General features: G+C 41.3%; 1 protein-coding gene across 2 annotated transcripts in view; it reads right to left on the minus strand.

The window, feature by feature from the left end:
- Positions 1-6,809, minus strand: part of LOC147900651 (uncharacterized) — an 88,245-nt gene extending 81,436 nt beyond the window's left edge. Inside the window, exon 1 of one of the 2 annotated variants that reach the window (XM_087376188.1) lies at positions 6,390-6,809. In XM_087376188.1, coding sequence (XP_087232314.1) covers positions 6,390-6,494 — 105 coding nt within the window. In that variant the 5' untranslated portion in view covers positions 6,495-6,809. Of the gene's footprint in view, positions 1-6,125; positions 6,143-6,389 lie in introns of those variants that run through there. The other variant, XM_087376189.1, reaches the window with a different exon arrangement.
- Between the last annotated feature and the right edge of the window lie 6,522 nt (positions 6,810-13,331).

Genomic DNA, 13,331 nt, shown 5'->3' on the forward strand with positions numbered 1-13,331 from the left:
ATGATGCTCCTAGTGCTAGACATCCGGGTATACATCGGACTCTGTCTCTTGTGAAGCATACCTTTTATTGGCCTAAGATGCGTGCATTTATTGAGAACTATATAGTAGGTTGCCGGGTTTGTCAGGTTACTAAGGCCGAACGTCTTAGAAGCACGGGGTTATTACAGCCATTACAGATTCCAGGTAATAAATGGGAAAGTATTTCCATGGATTCTATTACTGGTTTGCCTCGTACGCGCAAGGGTCATGACTCCATTTGGGTCATAGTCGACCGTTTGACAAAAATGGCTAGATTCTTACCTACTAGAACAACTATTTCAGCTGTTCAGCTGGCTCACGAGTTTGTGGACCACCTGTTTAAGCTGTATGGTTTGCCATCTGACATAGTCAGTGACAGGGACTCAAAGTTTACAAGTAACTTTTGGACACTTGTTTTTGAGAAGTTAGAAACTACTCTAAGTATGAGTTCCTCGAATCATGCACAATCCGATGGCAATACAGAGAAGGTTAACCAGTTGGTTGAAGACATGCTTCGGGCATATGTATCTAAGAGACAGTCTTCATGGGAAGATTATCTGCCTATGATAGAATTTGCTTACAACAGTGCAAAGCATTCTGATACTGGTTACAGTCCTTTTATGCTTATGTACGGGTTCCAACCTAAGTCACCAGTTATGGTTGGATTAAAAGGAATTCACAATGATGCTGCTAAGAACTTCTTGCTAGACATGCAGGAAATGTTGCAGTTTGCCAAGGAGTCTATTAGAAGTGCCCAAGATCGGGACAGATTTTATGCTAACACACATCGTTCACCTAGAGAGTTCTCTGAAGGAACGATGGTATATTTGCGAATTCCTAAGGAATCCAAGAGCTTAAGTACTGGTTTGGTTCCGAAATTATCTCCCAGATACTGTGGCCCATCCAAGGTCATTAAAAGAATTGGACCAGTTGCATATCGACTAGAATTGCCTCCTGATGTTAAAGTCCATCCAGTCTTTCATGTCAGTAGACTGAAAGAAGTTTTGGGTGCGGATGATCAACTTGTTTCTCCTCACGAGATAATAGAAGTTACAGATTTGACTTTTATTCCACACGAACCTGAGTGTATTCTTGAATTTCGTGACAGACAGATTCGTAATCGATCTATCACGGAATACAAGATCAAGTGGAAGGATCGTGTTGAGGAGGATGCAACATGGGAGACATTACAAAACCTCCAGAGAACATTTCCGAGTTTTTTAGCGAACTCAGGAGTGAGTTCTTAGAGGAGGGAGAGTATGTCATGTGCACAGATTGGTATCCGACGTGTACTGGGTACACAAGACTAGCTCAGGTAGCCTTGGGAGGCTTAGAGCTACGCAGGCTTGATTCTCGGGTTGAGTGGCAAAGGTACGAACCATTTATAGGTCTTTGCTATTTTTGGCGCTAGGGCCCAAGTCTATAAAAGGGGGCCCAGGGGGTTCAGTTCTCAGGGTGCAGTTGGGAGCAAGTTTCGTTCCCAGGTGCTGGATTGAGTCGCGGACGCACGCCTGCATCTTAGCGTAGCCCAAGGCCCAGTGGCAGATCCCAGGCTTCACAGCGCCACCTGGTGGTATGGGACACCAGGCTGGTTTGGATCTGATTGGGAGTTCGTGCCAGTAGCTCAACTCGTGGCTCGGAGGGGACATCTCCTGATTCGGGATCACATCCCATAGATGTCATGGTTGGGTGGTGAACAGCCTGCTCAGTTTCTCACGTTGTGTGTGTTTGTTTTGCAGATCACGGGTTTCAGGAGTGCTGGGACGTGTCAGTGTGACAGGAGTGGTGAACTCCGAGCTAGCCATACCGGCTTCACAGCTTGGTCCCATCTCCTCGGCTCGAATACCCAATCTCGCTGCCATCTCTGGAGAAAGAAAGTTTGCCTTTACACCTGGATCAAATAAAATAAGCACTATTCGATCCCGAACCTTACCCCAAGCTCTGCATAACCCAATTTCCTCACCCTGGGGCTGTTCACTGATCACATCAAGCATCAAACCAGCCATGGTCTTCTGTTTCTTCCCCTTCTGATCACCTTTGCCTGCATCAGCCTTCTCCTCATTCCACTTTGGGCAATCCCGAGACACATGACCTGGTTCTATGCATTTAAAACACCTCTTTTCTTCATGGAGAGTTTTCAGCTCTTCTAGACTCAAATACACAACTACCTTTTTATTGTTCTCTCGCCTTCCTACAACAAACGCAGCCTTCTGATGATAACCCTTCTCTATTTTGAAAAATCGAAACCCAGATCTCTTGTTTGTGCCATCCTTCTTAGATTCCTGCTTCTGTCCACCTTTGAACCCAGAAGCCTTCCCCTACATCAAAGAATATGCCGTGCTGGCATTCTTAACAAGCTGAGACATATTGGAGACTTTAGTCTTCGTGCAGTACTCTTCAACTCCTTAGGCAGCCCGCAGCAATATTTCTCAACCTGCTCAACGAAAGGAACAATCCAGTAGGAGCTAACAGGCAGCAAAGCTGCCCAAAACTTGCTATTATACTCCTCTAAATCACGGCAATTATTGGAATTCAGCTCATGCCAAGTAGTCATGATATCCACCTCAAAAGTCATGGTAAGCCACGCAGCTGAAAACACCTATTTGAAACCTACCCACGTGTTTGGTGTGGTGTTTTGCATGGGCATAGTGGTCCATCACTAAAGTGCATTCCCCTTTAGAAAACTTGCAGCCTGGCGTATTTTGGATGACTCTGTGAAATTCCCATGGCCTGAAACACTGAACCACCACCAAAATAACCTGGTTGCACCGGGTGTGCCATAACTCCTTGCTGTCCGGAAACCATGGTCTGAAAATTATTACCTTGAGTTGGTCCCACAATCACATTAGGCTGTTGCAGACCATAGAGGTTTTGAGAGGGCTGATCCTGAAAGTTGACATGCGGTCTCTTGTTAGCTTCAATATCCTTATCTCCATCATCGGGCTTCCTTTTCTTCGGCTGCACATCAGAATTCAGCAATTTTTGAAAGCGAGAATCCTGTGTGAACTACATGAAAGCATTCATGAAACTCTGGATCTCTGCCCTGAATAAATCCACATCCTCCTCATCAGTTTGATCATCCTAATGCTCAGTAACATGCTCGGGCTCCTCTCTTGGACCCTGGTCATCATCATGAGTCTGAGACATCCGCTCTTCCTCTTCCTCTCCAATAAGACTCAAAGATCTCTCCCTATGAGACATATTTACTCAATAGTATGATGTCTTCTTCGACTAGTCTGCTAGACTTACACCAAGCCAACCGCAGGCTTCCCTCTTGAAGAAGTTAGGTGGATTCCAGCAATGGAACCACTGAAACCAGCCTTAACAACGTAAAGGGTGGTAGGATCCACTTAACTACAGCATACACAGTAAATTGACAAATAATTATGCACCACAAATTAAATCACAAGGGAGTTAGAGTGCTCCTACTCAGATACAAGGACACCAATTGGTCGCAAACATTAGCGCCCCTTAGAGTATTTATTTAACATTCATTTGAAGCCAAGCGGCTGATTACAAAAGGTCTCTGAGAAGCTGCACCACAGGCAAAACCAACGCCCGCAGACTCCCTGTCTAGCCCACCCTATAATTCCCTACTCAACTCCAAATGGTGAAATGACATCCAATTACTAGACCATCATGTGTCCTCAACCAACCAAAGCATGCAGCAGATACCCCAAAAGCATCCATTGTCTGTGCCATACCTGCAATTGCACAACCAAGTGCCCAACCAACCAGACATGGCTGCACAACTGCAAGACAGCTCCCACACAGCTAGATTCTGGTGCAATCAAACCAAATCGCTATCTCAAAAACAGGTCGAAATCAACCTGGAGCCTTCCTAGCCACAAACCACTGCATAAATCCACCTTCCCTGCGAGGAATCAATTCCAAGTAACAAGTCCGGGAACGGCAAAAGCAGGCAAAGAGAAGCCTTCGCCAAAAATCCTCTGAAAACAGGTCACCGTGGCTGGAAAACCCTAAATCCAGCGAGAAACAGTAGATCCAACTCTGACCTAGCCTAGAAACAGCTTAGGAGAAGTCTTCCATGCCTGGAGAATAGCAAAACCAGCAACAACAGCGAAAAGAAAGCAGAAAACAATTCAAAATTCATGTAGAAGCTCCTGCTCAGCCAGACTGCATCCTGCAACGCCTACAACAGCCCCTGGACAACCCAGAAACAAATCGCAACTCCTAGAACAGCCCCTAATCAACTGCGAATTTCCCTGACAGGCCCCTGGGCAAATTGCGATTTCTCCTGCAGCTCCCTGATAGCCTCCTGGCAAATTGGAAATTCTCCTGGCAGCTCTCGGGACCTCTTGGCAGTTGGCGATTTGGATTTGGCAGCACCTAGCAGCTCCAACAAGTCATGACTGAAGATCTAGCTCCTTCTAGGCTGGAAACATAAGCTTATAACAGATCCGGTGCTGATTTTGCCTGATTTGCGAAAATCTCTTATGTGCACACAAATGCTTGTAGTAAGAATGGTATTGGAGCTGTTCTGACACAAGATGGGCACCCTGTAGCCTATGAGAGTCGCATATTACAGCCAACTGAAAAGCATTTGCATACTTGAGAAGGAGATGTTAGTTGTACTTCATGTCTTGTCCACTTGGAAACATTATCTTCTGGGAGCTGATTTTACGGTCCAAACGGATCATCAATCCTACTGTTTGACGCAATCCAAATTGTCCGAGAAGCACATGAGGTGGGCAAATTTCTTGTCTATGTTTCATATTCAGATTGTACATGTTGAAGGCAAGAAGAATGTCGTTGCAGATGCCTTGACTCGAAAGCCACACGTTTCAGCTACGAGAATTCCCTATCATAATGAGCTTGAGGTTATGAAGGATCAGTATGCAGATGATGAGCAATTTGCTGGAATTTATGATTAGGTTGTGAATGGACAGAGACATGAGCATTATGTGCTTAAGGATGGTTATATGATGATGCATGGCAGACTGTGTGTCACTAAGCAATTGAGACAAAAGGTCATGAGTGAATGTCATGATCCACCGTATGCAGGACATCATGGTATTGATGCTATAGTTAAGGCACTGGAGCATTTCTTTTATTGGCCTACGTTGCGTCGTGATATTGATGAATATGTCCGTACATGCATGACCTGTCAAAAGGTGAAGTATGATCGTCAAAAGATCCCATGATTGTTACATCCTTTGTCCATCCCACGTAGATTGTGGAAAAGCATAGCCATGGACTTCATTTTTTATTTGCCCAGGACCCCATGACGGAGTATGGACGATCATTGATCGATTTAACAAGCAGGCGCATTTCATCCATGTACGAAAGAAGATTGGGACAGATCATATGGTAAAGTTATTTATGCATAGTATTTTTACGTATCATGGCATGCCGAAGTCTATCGTGAGTGATAGAGACCCTCCCATGACCAGCTTGTTTTGGGGGGACCTTTTGAGTGTTAAAAATCAACCAACAAAGAGTACGCACAGCGCAAGATTGATAGAATAGCTCAGGAGCTCACACAATGTGTGTGGGGTGTGGAATCAAAACTTCTTTACTTAATGTGCATCACATAGATGTGCAGACTCATCAATAGACAATGATCTAGCCAAATATAGAAACCATCAAAACAATATATTTCCATCCAAAGCTATGGACACGATACAAAAGAGATAGACCCGAAGTCCCACCAAAGCGTGGTCCTTTGATCTTACCACAAGATACTTCTACTATCTGCCAGTATCTGTAGACTTGAGCCCGTGTGCTCCACCTTGAGAGTATGTAGACTCTCTCTCTCTCTCCATGTGATTCTTAAAAACAACAGTTTACTTTCCAGATTTATGGTCGTAACTATGATGGCTTTTCTCACCTAGTAGACGGAATGGGAGATCATTTAAAATTTGACGAAACTTTTCCTTTTCGAAGGTAATTTTGGGAGGGAACTAAATCATTATTTAAAAAACCAGACTCGAGGTAACAGAGCCCAAGGTAAAGAACAACTGCATGTCCCAAGCTAGCAGCGGAGGCAGTCTGCCGCAACTCAGCATCTCTAACAGAATACATTGATGGAAAGAATGCAGAAATCCAGAACCGAAAGAACCACAAACTGGACACTCAACGACTACCTTTCCAAGTTATTTTCCCACCGAAACGTTGAGGATCTGCGAATGGGACTGAATTTCGTAATACGCATAAGGCAATCTCGAATAATCACGCGTAAGGTCCGCACTACCAATCCGGTTTTTAAGAATGCAACAACGTTACCACGACAACCCTAATCCGTCAGATATGCAAATCCTCAAACGCAACTTAAGGTATAGTCAAATGAGCAAAAACCAAAACGAGGAGCTAATCTACGCCTCGCCTGAAAGGAGTCGATGGAGACACACCTGAGCGTCAAGGTTCCCGACATAGGCGGTGGCATCTTGATTACGTTCTGCAGCGTGCTGCCCTAACAAATTGGCACCAACACCAGGCGTGATCCTGGTCGTCATAACCAGCTGCCGGGCGGGCGGAACCGTAATTTGCAGGAGCCTTACGTATAAAGTGAAGCTGATGCTTGCTACGAGCAAACAGAAAAAACTAATGTACCAACATTTAGTGGCTTTCTTTAGGGTGTATACGCCGAGGTACCTGGCCCCTCCACGGAGGTTTCAATTTACCCCTAACAACATTTGTTGGCCTGCCACGGGGAAGCCTTAGTTTCCTATCGAATAGATGGTGGTCTTGTGATGTTTTTCGTGCTGCAGCGTTATACGAATTGAAGGAGCATTCATGACTAAGTAGATGTAGATGTTGAATGAGGAAGGGAAAGAAATAGCAATCTAAAACTGTACAGCTATTAAGGTGATTCAATTCTCATGAGAATGAGAAGAGACAGAGATGAAAAAAGATCTCACTACATTAGATTGCAGTAGGGTGATTTGCCTTACATAAAGCTAGCAATATTTTTATGCACCCTTTAAGCTACTTGTACAACACCTTCACATGGGTATCTTCCACATACATAATTGGTTAGATTCTAAAAGATTCATCAACCATGAGTTACATTTAGTCCTCACTACAATTCACTCAACTCTGGCACAACCACTTCGAATTTGACCACATCATCTACTATGTCTTTATTTCAGCCTTGGTCTTACTTCATTCCCACCATCTTCTCCCTCTTTTCCTCATTTCTATTTCAAGGCTCTCTCTCTCTCTCTCTCTCTCTCTCTCTCTCTCTCTCTCTCTCTCTCTCTCTCTCTCTCTCTCTCTTTCTCTCAAGCTTTCACGTTTCTCCCCACTCTGGATCTCCATGCTCACATTATTGCAATGCAGCCAAGAAGCTGCACCCTTGCTCCTCCAACTCCTTCAAGGCAGGCCTTATGAATGACAAAAGTCATTCAGCTTGTTATTCTTTTACAGTCCGCTTGGTGTGCAATGCCACATTTATCAGTGTGGTAACCACCCTTACAACACGCTCTCTCTCATTTCCTCTTATGTGCTTACCAATGTGGACCTCATAGGAATCCATTCCCTCAACTTGGACAGCCTGCCACCTTTAAAGTCTGAGTGTTAGTGGATATGGGCGACAGAGCCACTTTGAACAAGCTGCCACCTTTGAAGTCAGCATGCCCATTTCATCATCATCACGTTGCTCCAGCTTAGCTCACGATGAGGCATTGAAGTTTGTGTGTTGCTAAGCTAGCCATCATTGTTTTTTATTCGACAAGTGCTACTTTTATTGAGTGAAACCTAGCTTTATCGTCTCGTTGATCACTAATATATCTATCATTGGCATATATTTACTAAGTGGAATCTAACTTCATAGTTGATTGCTAATGTACCTATCATTGGGATTTAGCATGCCCCTTTTTCTTTCATTGATTACAAGTTGTATTGAGTTAATGAATTAAATTTAATAGAGTGTTCATCATGCTCAATCAACACACTGACTCAAGCATTTTGCAAAAGGCAATCCAGATCACCTTGCTCTGTACAAAAAAAAGACGAAGGAAGTTTGCAGTTGGAGCATGTTGAGCGTTTTGTTTGTTTTCATGGTTCTCACTTTGTCTTGTCTGACTAGAGACAAGGATCTACAAGCTTAAATGTGAAATGTTGTTTTGTACATTATATTTTGATTATAAGCGACACTTAGCACTCTATTGGTGATTGAGAATCAAGCAAAACATGTAAGTTCTTCATTATGGCTATTGTTTTCATACACTTTCTGAATGATGGATTTATTAGAGCAATTAGAATTTGCATAGTTCTCCATTTCCTTGGGTGTTATATTGTTGGTCCCTCACCACAGCAGCTTTGGCATGCTTCTAGTAGATAAGTTTAACCCACTCCTCTTGAAACGTCCAAATGAAGGGGCAATCAAAGTCCATGTGCTTTCTCCATAGCATGAAACAATAGGTATTTATGACTTTGTTGTTGATGTTGCGTTCTTGTATTTATGTCCTCGTACAAACTCACATGCTTCATTGCATGCTATTCTATACTCTGAAAGAGTGACCATTAGATGCTTGTTGCTCAACCACAACATGGCCCCTAACCCCAACAAGAATAGCAAGTCTAATAGCAAAAGAAATGGAATCCAAAATTCAAACCTAGCTTTAATCATAATACCCACTCGATGTGGTATCTTTCTAGTATGTGACCCCATAACAAAATGTACCCACCAATTGAGATGTGTCTTCCTTGTTTGGGTTGGCTCCAACTTCCATCTAGGTATATGCTTCTTCATCTTGAACCTTTTTAAAACCTCAACGCAGTTATTTTCTTAGGTATGGAGATCCTAAATGATTTGCCCAAAGTTCTATGCGAATAAAATAGTGAAGATGTCCTAAACCTGTGATATTGAACTCTTTCTTTAGTAACCCATTGCCTATTTGATATACTTGTTATGATCATTGGTGTTGATCAAGTCACCTACATAAAAGATATCAATCATCCTCCTTTTGAGCCTTATCCCCCCTTTAAAAAGCAAAACACATTGGCATCCTTATGAATTTTCAGGCTATATACAACGTTCTTGGGGCACTTTAAAAAGTGAAACACATTGGCATCCTTATGAATTTTCAACTTATATACAAAGTTCTTGGGGCACGATTTAGCATGTAAAATGATTTGCTAAGACTCTACACCTTCTTTGCTAAACTTGGGAAATGAAATACTTGTGGCTTCTCAAAGTATAATTTATGCTTCAAGTCCAATTTAGAAATGCCAAAAGCATGTCCATCTCATAGATGGACCATTAGAATGTGCTATTGATACTTTGATTGTCCAAAGTGCTATGCAAGACCTTGTACATGTGCAATGCTTTTAGTAGCCAATGCTGACAAAAGAAACTTTGGATTTGTACTTCATGTTACCAACAACCTTTTGCTATAGCATCTATCATCCAAATCCCAAGTGTGATTCTTCGTAATGGATTGGATGTCTACCTCCGTAAAAGATCTCCACTCTTGCTTGCTCTTTGCTTCATAAATGACCTTGGCTCATTGGTTTTCTCAAATCTAACTTGTCAATGCTCAAGTCATGATGTGTGACCTTTATAGTCAATAATATGTACTTGCCTCCATGAAACTGTTCTCTAGAACATTGATGGTCCTTGAGTCCTTCAAGGTCTTCATGTGCCATATGGGAATGATCCTCTTCTTGTGAGAGTCTTCCTTGATGGTTCTGGCTCCTCACTCTTTGAGTAGTAGCTCCAACAACTCCTTCTCATGAACCACCAATCTTGATGCCTTCAAGGGAGCAACTTGAGCCATTGCATGAGATTGAGAATTTGTCTCCTAAAAGACAATGTCTTAATAGCTTCTTACTCGTACTAAATTTTCAAGGTTTTCATTCATTTTCATTTCAATGCTTTTAAGCCTACCTTTTCATCATAACACATTTTCTTTCTTTAATTGGTATTTTGATTCCCTAGAGGAGTCCTAGATAGGGAGAGCTTAACAAGGGAGAGCTCATATACTAACAAAATTCGTTGGCAAGGCTTTCTATACTTGGCATATATAGATGTAATTTCACATAAAGGAATGTGGCTTACAAGGTATTATTTTAGGAATTAGGCCAATGACAAACATTGAGAGATGTTTATTTGGGATTGTTGGAATGAAAGAGCAGTAAGTGTGATTGGCCAAGAGATTACACGCTCTTATGTTATTTAGATAGGCCTTGGGAATCAACTATGATGTTTGGAACAAATAGAAGAATACATTTGGGATGCAATTAGTGAACTCTCACATAGTCCTAAAGCAGTGCCCATTTTATTTGTGGTTCAATGAGTTGAAGATCTTCAACACATCTCTAAGCTACAATCATGGCACAATGTCTAGCAAGCATCAATTCACTAGTGAAGGATGAAGATGTAGTTATAGTGTTGTTAGATAGTGTGGAAATGGTCTAACCATCCTAGCTTCTGTAGTATGGGCTCCTGCTATGCAACGTCTTCATTTAATGATGATTGGGCTCTACTTGAGCATCAATACAAAAGTGACACAAGCTCAAAATTCTAGTGATGAAACTAATTCACTTGTTAGGCAAATGAAGAGCATGCAAATAATCTACTTGTTTTTTGCATGAGCTCTACTGAGTAAATTTTCAGTGTTGTTTTTGAGATTATAGATCTCAAAGATCTTTTATCCATTGGAGGAATAGTAGATGAATTCCATTGGAAGAATAGTAGATGGATTATGGTGGACTTTTTAGAGCAAAATTTCATAGCGGTGTTTTTTCATTCAAAGAACCCCCTTGAAAAAGAAGCACCTAAGTGTGTACCCTAATGTCCTCAAACTTGAGAAATGGTAGCCTAAAATGGTCGATCGTTCGTTAAACTTGGTGGAGAAAATTAGCCCCATAACTTCATTAAATGCTTATTTGATGCATGTAACTTTATTAAATGGTGCAAAACGCATGTTAGATATCTAAATCATGTCTTTCCATTTGATTTGAAATGCTACATGACCACATCTGGATTTGTTAATCAAAAGGTATAGGTTGTCAAGTTTTGGCGGTTTTTGGCTATCAGTATAAATTCTTCCAAAATGATTGAATGCCATGGTCACCTAGCTTTTTGTCCTAAACCGAGATGAGTGCCGAATTTTATAATCTTTGCCTTTAAGTTTTTCATATGCAATATACATTAATAGTGGAATAGGGTAGCATGTCCCACTTAAGGTCAAGGGGAGATTACTACCTTCCTTGCCTACATGATAGCAGATCCCAGTAAAGGTCAATGGGAAGCATATCCTATTCAAGGTCTAGGGGGGAATACTACCCTCCTTGCTTAGGGGTGGTAATGGTCTTGGCTATGTGTGTATGGGGATTATTGCCCTCCTTTCTTAGAGGCGATAATGGACTTGGCTATGTATGTATGGTTAAATGTGACTCTCTCTCTCTCTCTCTCTCTCTCTCTCTCTCTCTCTCTCTCTCTCTCTCTCTCTCTCAGGCACACTATAACCTCAACCTTGTTGCGTGCTAAGGCCTTACCATTGGAGGAGTTTAGGAGTTTTTTCAAACCCAATATATCTTTAAAATTATTTTTCTATGATTTTTTGGATATAAAACTTTATGCTTATATGTTTTAATAAGAGAACTGGAATTTTAACCCAAATTTTTTAGACATTAGCTTGCAAATTCATTTATATTAACCATGAAACAAGCCCCTCATGGGGCCTTCATATGTGTAAGTATTTTTTAGGAAACAATTTTCCACTTAGATAGTAGCTCCCTTATAGCCTAGAAACTTACAAGGGTATCCCCCTTTCATAGCTTTTACAAGTTACTTGTTAGCCAAAGGATATTTAGCTTAATGTTTCACGACTAATTGCTTACTTTATTTGCTTTTAATATAATAGATCAAGCTATTTAATCTAAAAGATACTAGCCCTAACACCAATTTTTGAAGAAAATCTTATAGTGGAGTGCTTATTCCAATAAGCAAGCTACCTCACTTCAGGAAATAACTAGGTAGGAAGCAAGAGCTCTACCCACTGTGGTCCACTTGAAGAAAAAAAGACATGGAACTTATGGATGATAATTTCATTTAAAGATTAAATGGCTAATTTTGAGGAAGTTTGTTTTAATCTTATTCGATATTTACGGCTAAGAGGGTAACTACAAATGATGATTCTTGTGATTTAATTACTATAGTAGTGTGTAACAATATTACAAGAGAAACTAATTGGCCCTGTGATTTTTCCCATGAAATTGTGCACCCTAGAGGTATGGATGTGGGGAATGGCATTGCTGCAACTCTCTAGAACCTCATAGGAAAATGGTGTTAGTGCCATTATCCCCTTGCAGTGTGCATAGATAATGGGTAGAATGGCATTGGTCCCATTCTCCCAATGCAATAGGTAGAATGGCAATAGTCTCATTGTTCACAACCTCCTATAAGGATGTGGGGAATGGCACTATTGCCATTATCCATAACCTCATAGGAGGTTAAAGGGAATGATAATAGTGCCATTCCTCCCATAGCAAAGGGGAGAATGACACTATTCCCATTCTCCAAAGCCTCATAGGAGGTTCTGGGGAATGGCATGATTGCCATTATCCCCTTGTAGCAGTGGGCATATTGAAATAGCTCATCTCAGGTGGTCAACTTGATAATAAGTAAAAACTATGACCTACAATCATCGGCTAAGTTGGTAAGGCTTGTTGATTCCTTCTTACTTTAGAGAAGAGAGTTGTCACACTTCTTTTGTTTGCTCAATGAAGAATCCTTTTTACTTGTTTCATGCTTCTTCTTTCTACTTTGTTGATGTGCTTGTCCTGGTTGTTGAGTTATTTTTTAGCTTTTGGTCTTTGCTCTTTGGTAGTTCCTTTGATGTGGACTTGATACTTTTTTCATGATGTCCTTGTGTCCTTTGATGCATTTTATGTGGATGGCACCTTACATGCAATGGGCATCTCATGGACTCTTGCTTAGGGTTGTCATGAGATAGGGCATTATGCATCCATGCTTTTAATGTGCTTTGCATTGTATATCCCTTTCCCATTGAATCACTTGACAAATGAGGCATTTAACACCATACAAATTTAATTATTTCCATATTGGTAGTTTTTAATTTCATACAATAGTTCTAATATGACAAGATCATAAAGCTAAAAAAGTTGATCATTTTTTTATCACATGCAAATTCTTCTTGGATCAAAAGTGATGGCTTGTCAAACTTTGATCAAGAAGGGTCAAAATGATGATGTGTCACTATGTATTCACGTGCCCCTTAGTGCACTTAGAAAGAGTTATGTGTGCTATGCGATGGGTGTGCCACATGGCATTACTAGCTATGCAAGATTGCCATGTGGTTGACATGGCTTGCCACATGTGA

The sequence above is a fragment of the Dipteris shenzhenensis genome, chromosome 6, assembly GCF_047967505.1.
Source record: "Dipteris shenzhenensis isolate YYH24624 ecotype China chromosome 6, Dip_SZ_1.0, whole genome shotgun sequence".
NCBI classification, from domain to species: domain Eukaryota; kingdom Viridiplantae; phylum Streptophyta; class Polypodiopsida; order Gleicheniales; family Dipteridaceae; genus Dipteris; species Dipteris shenzhenensis.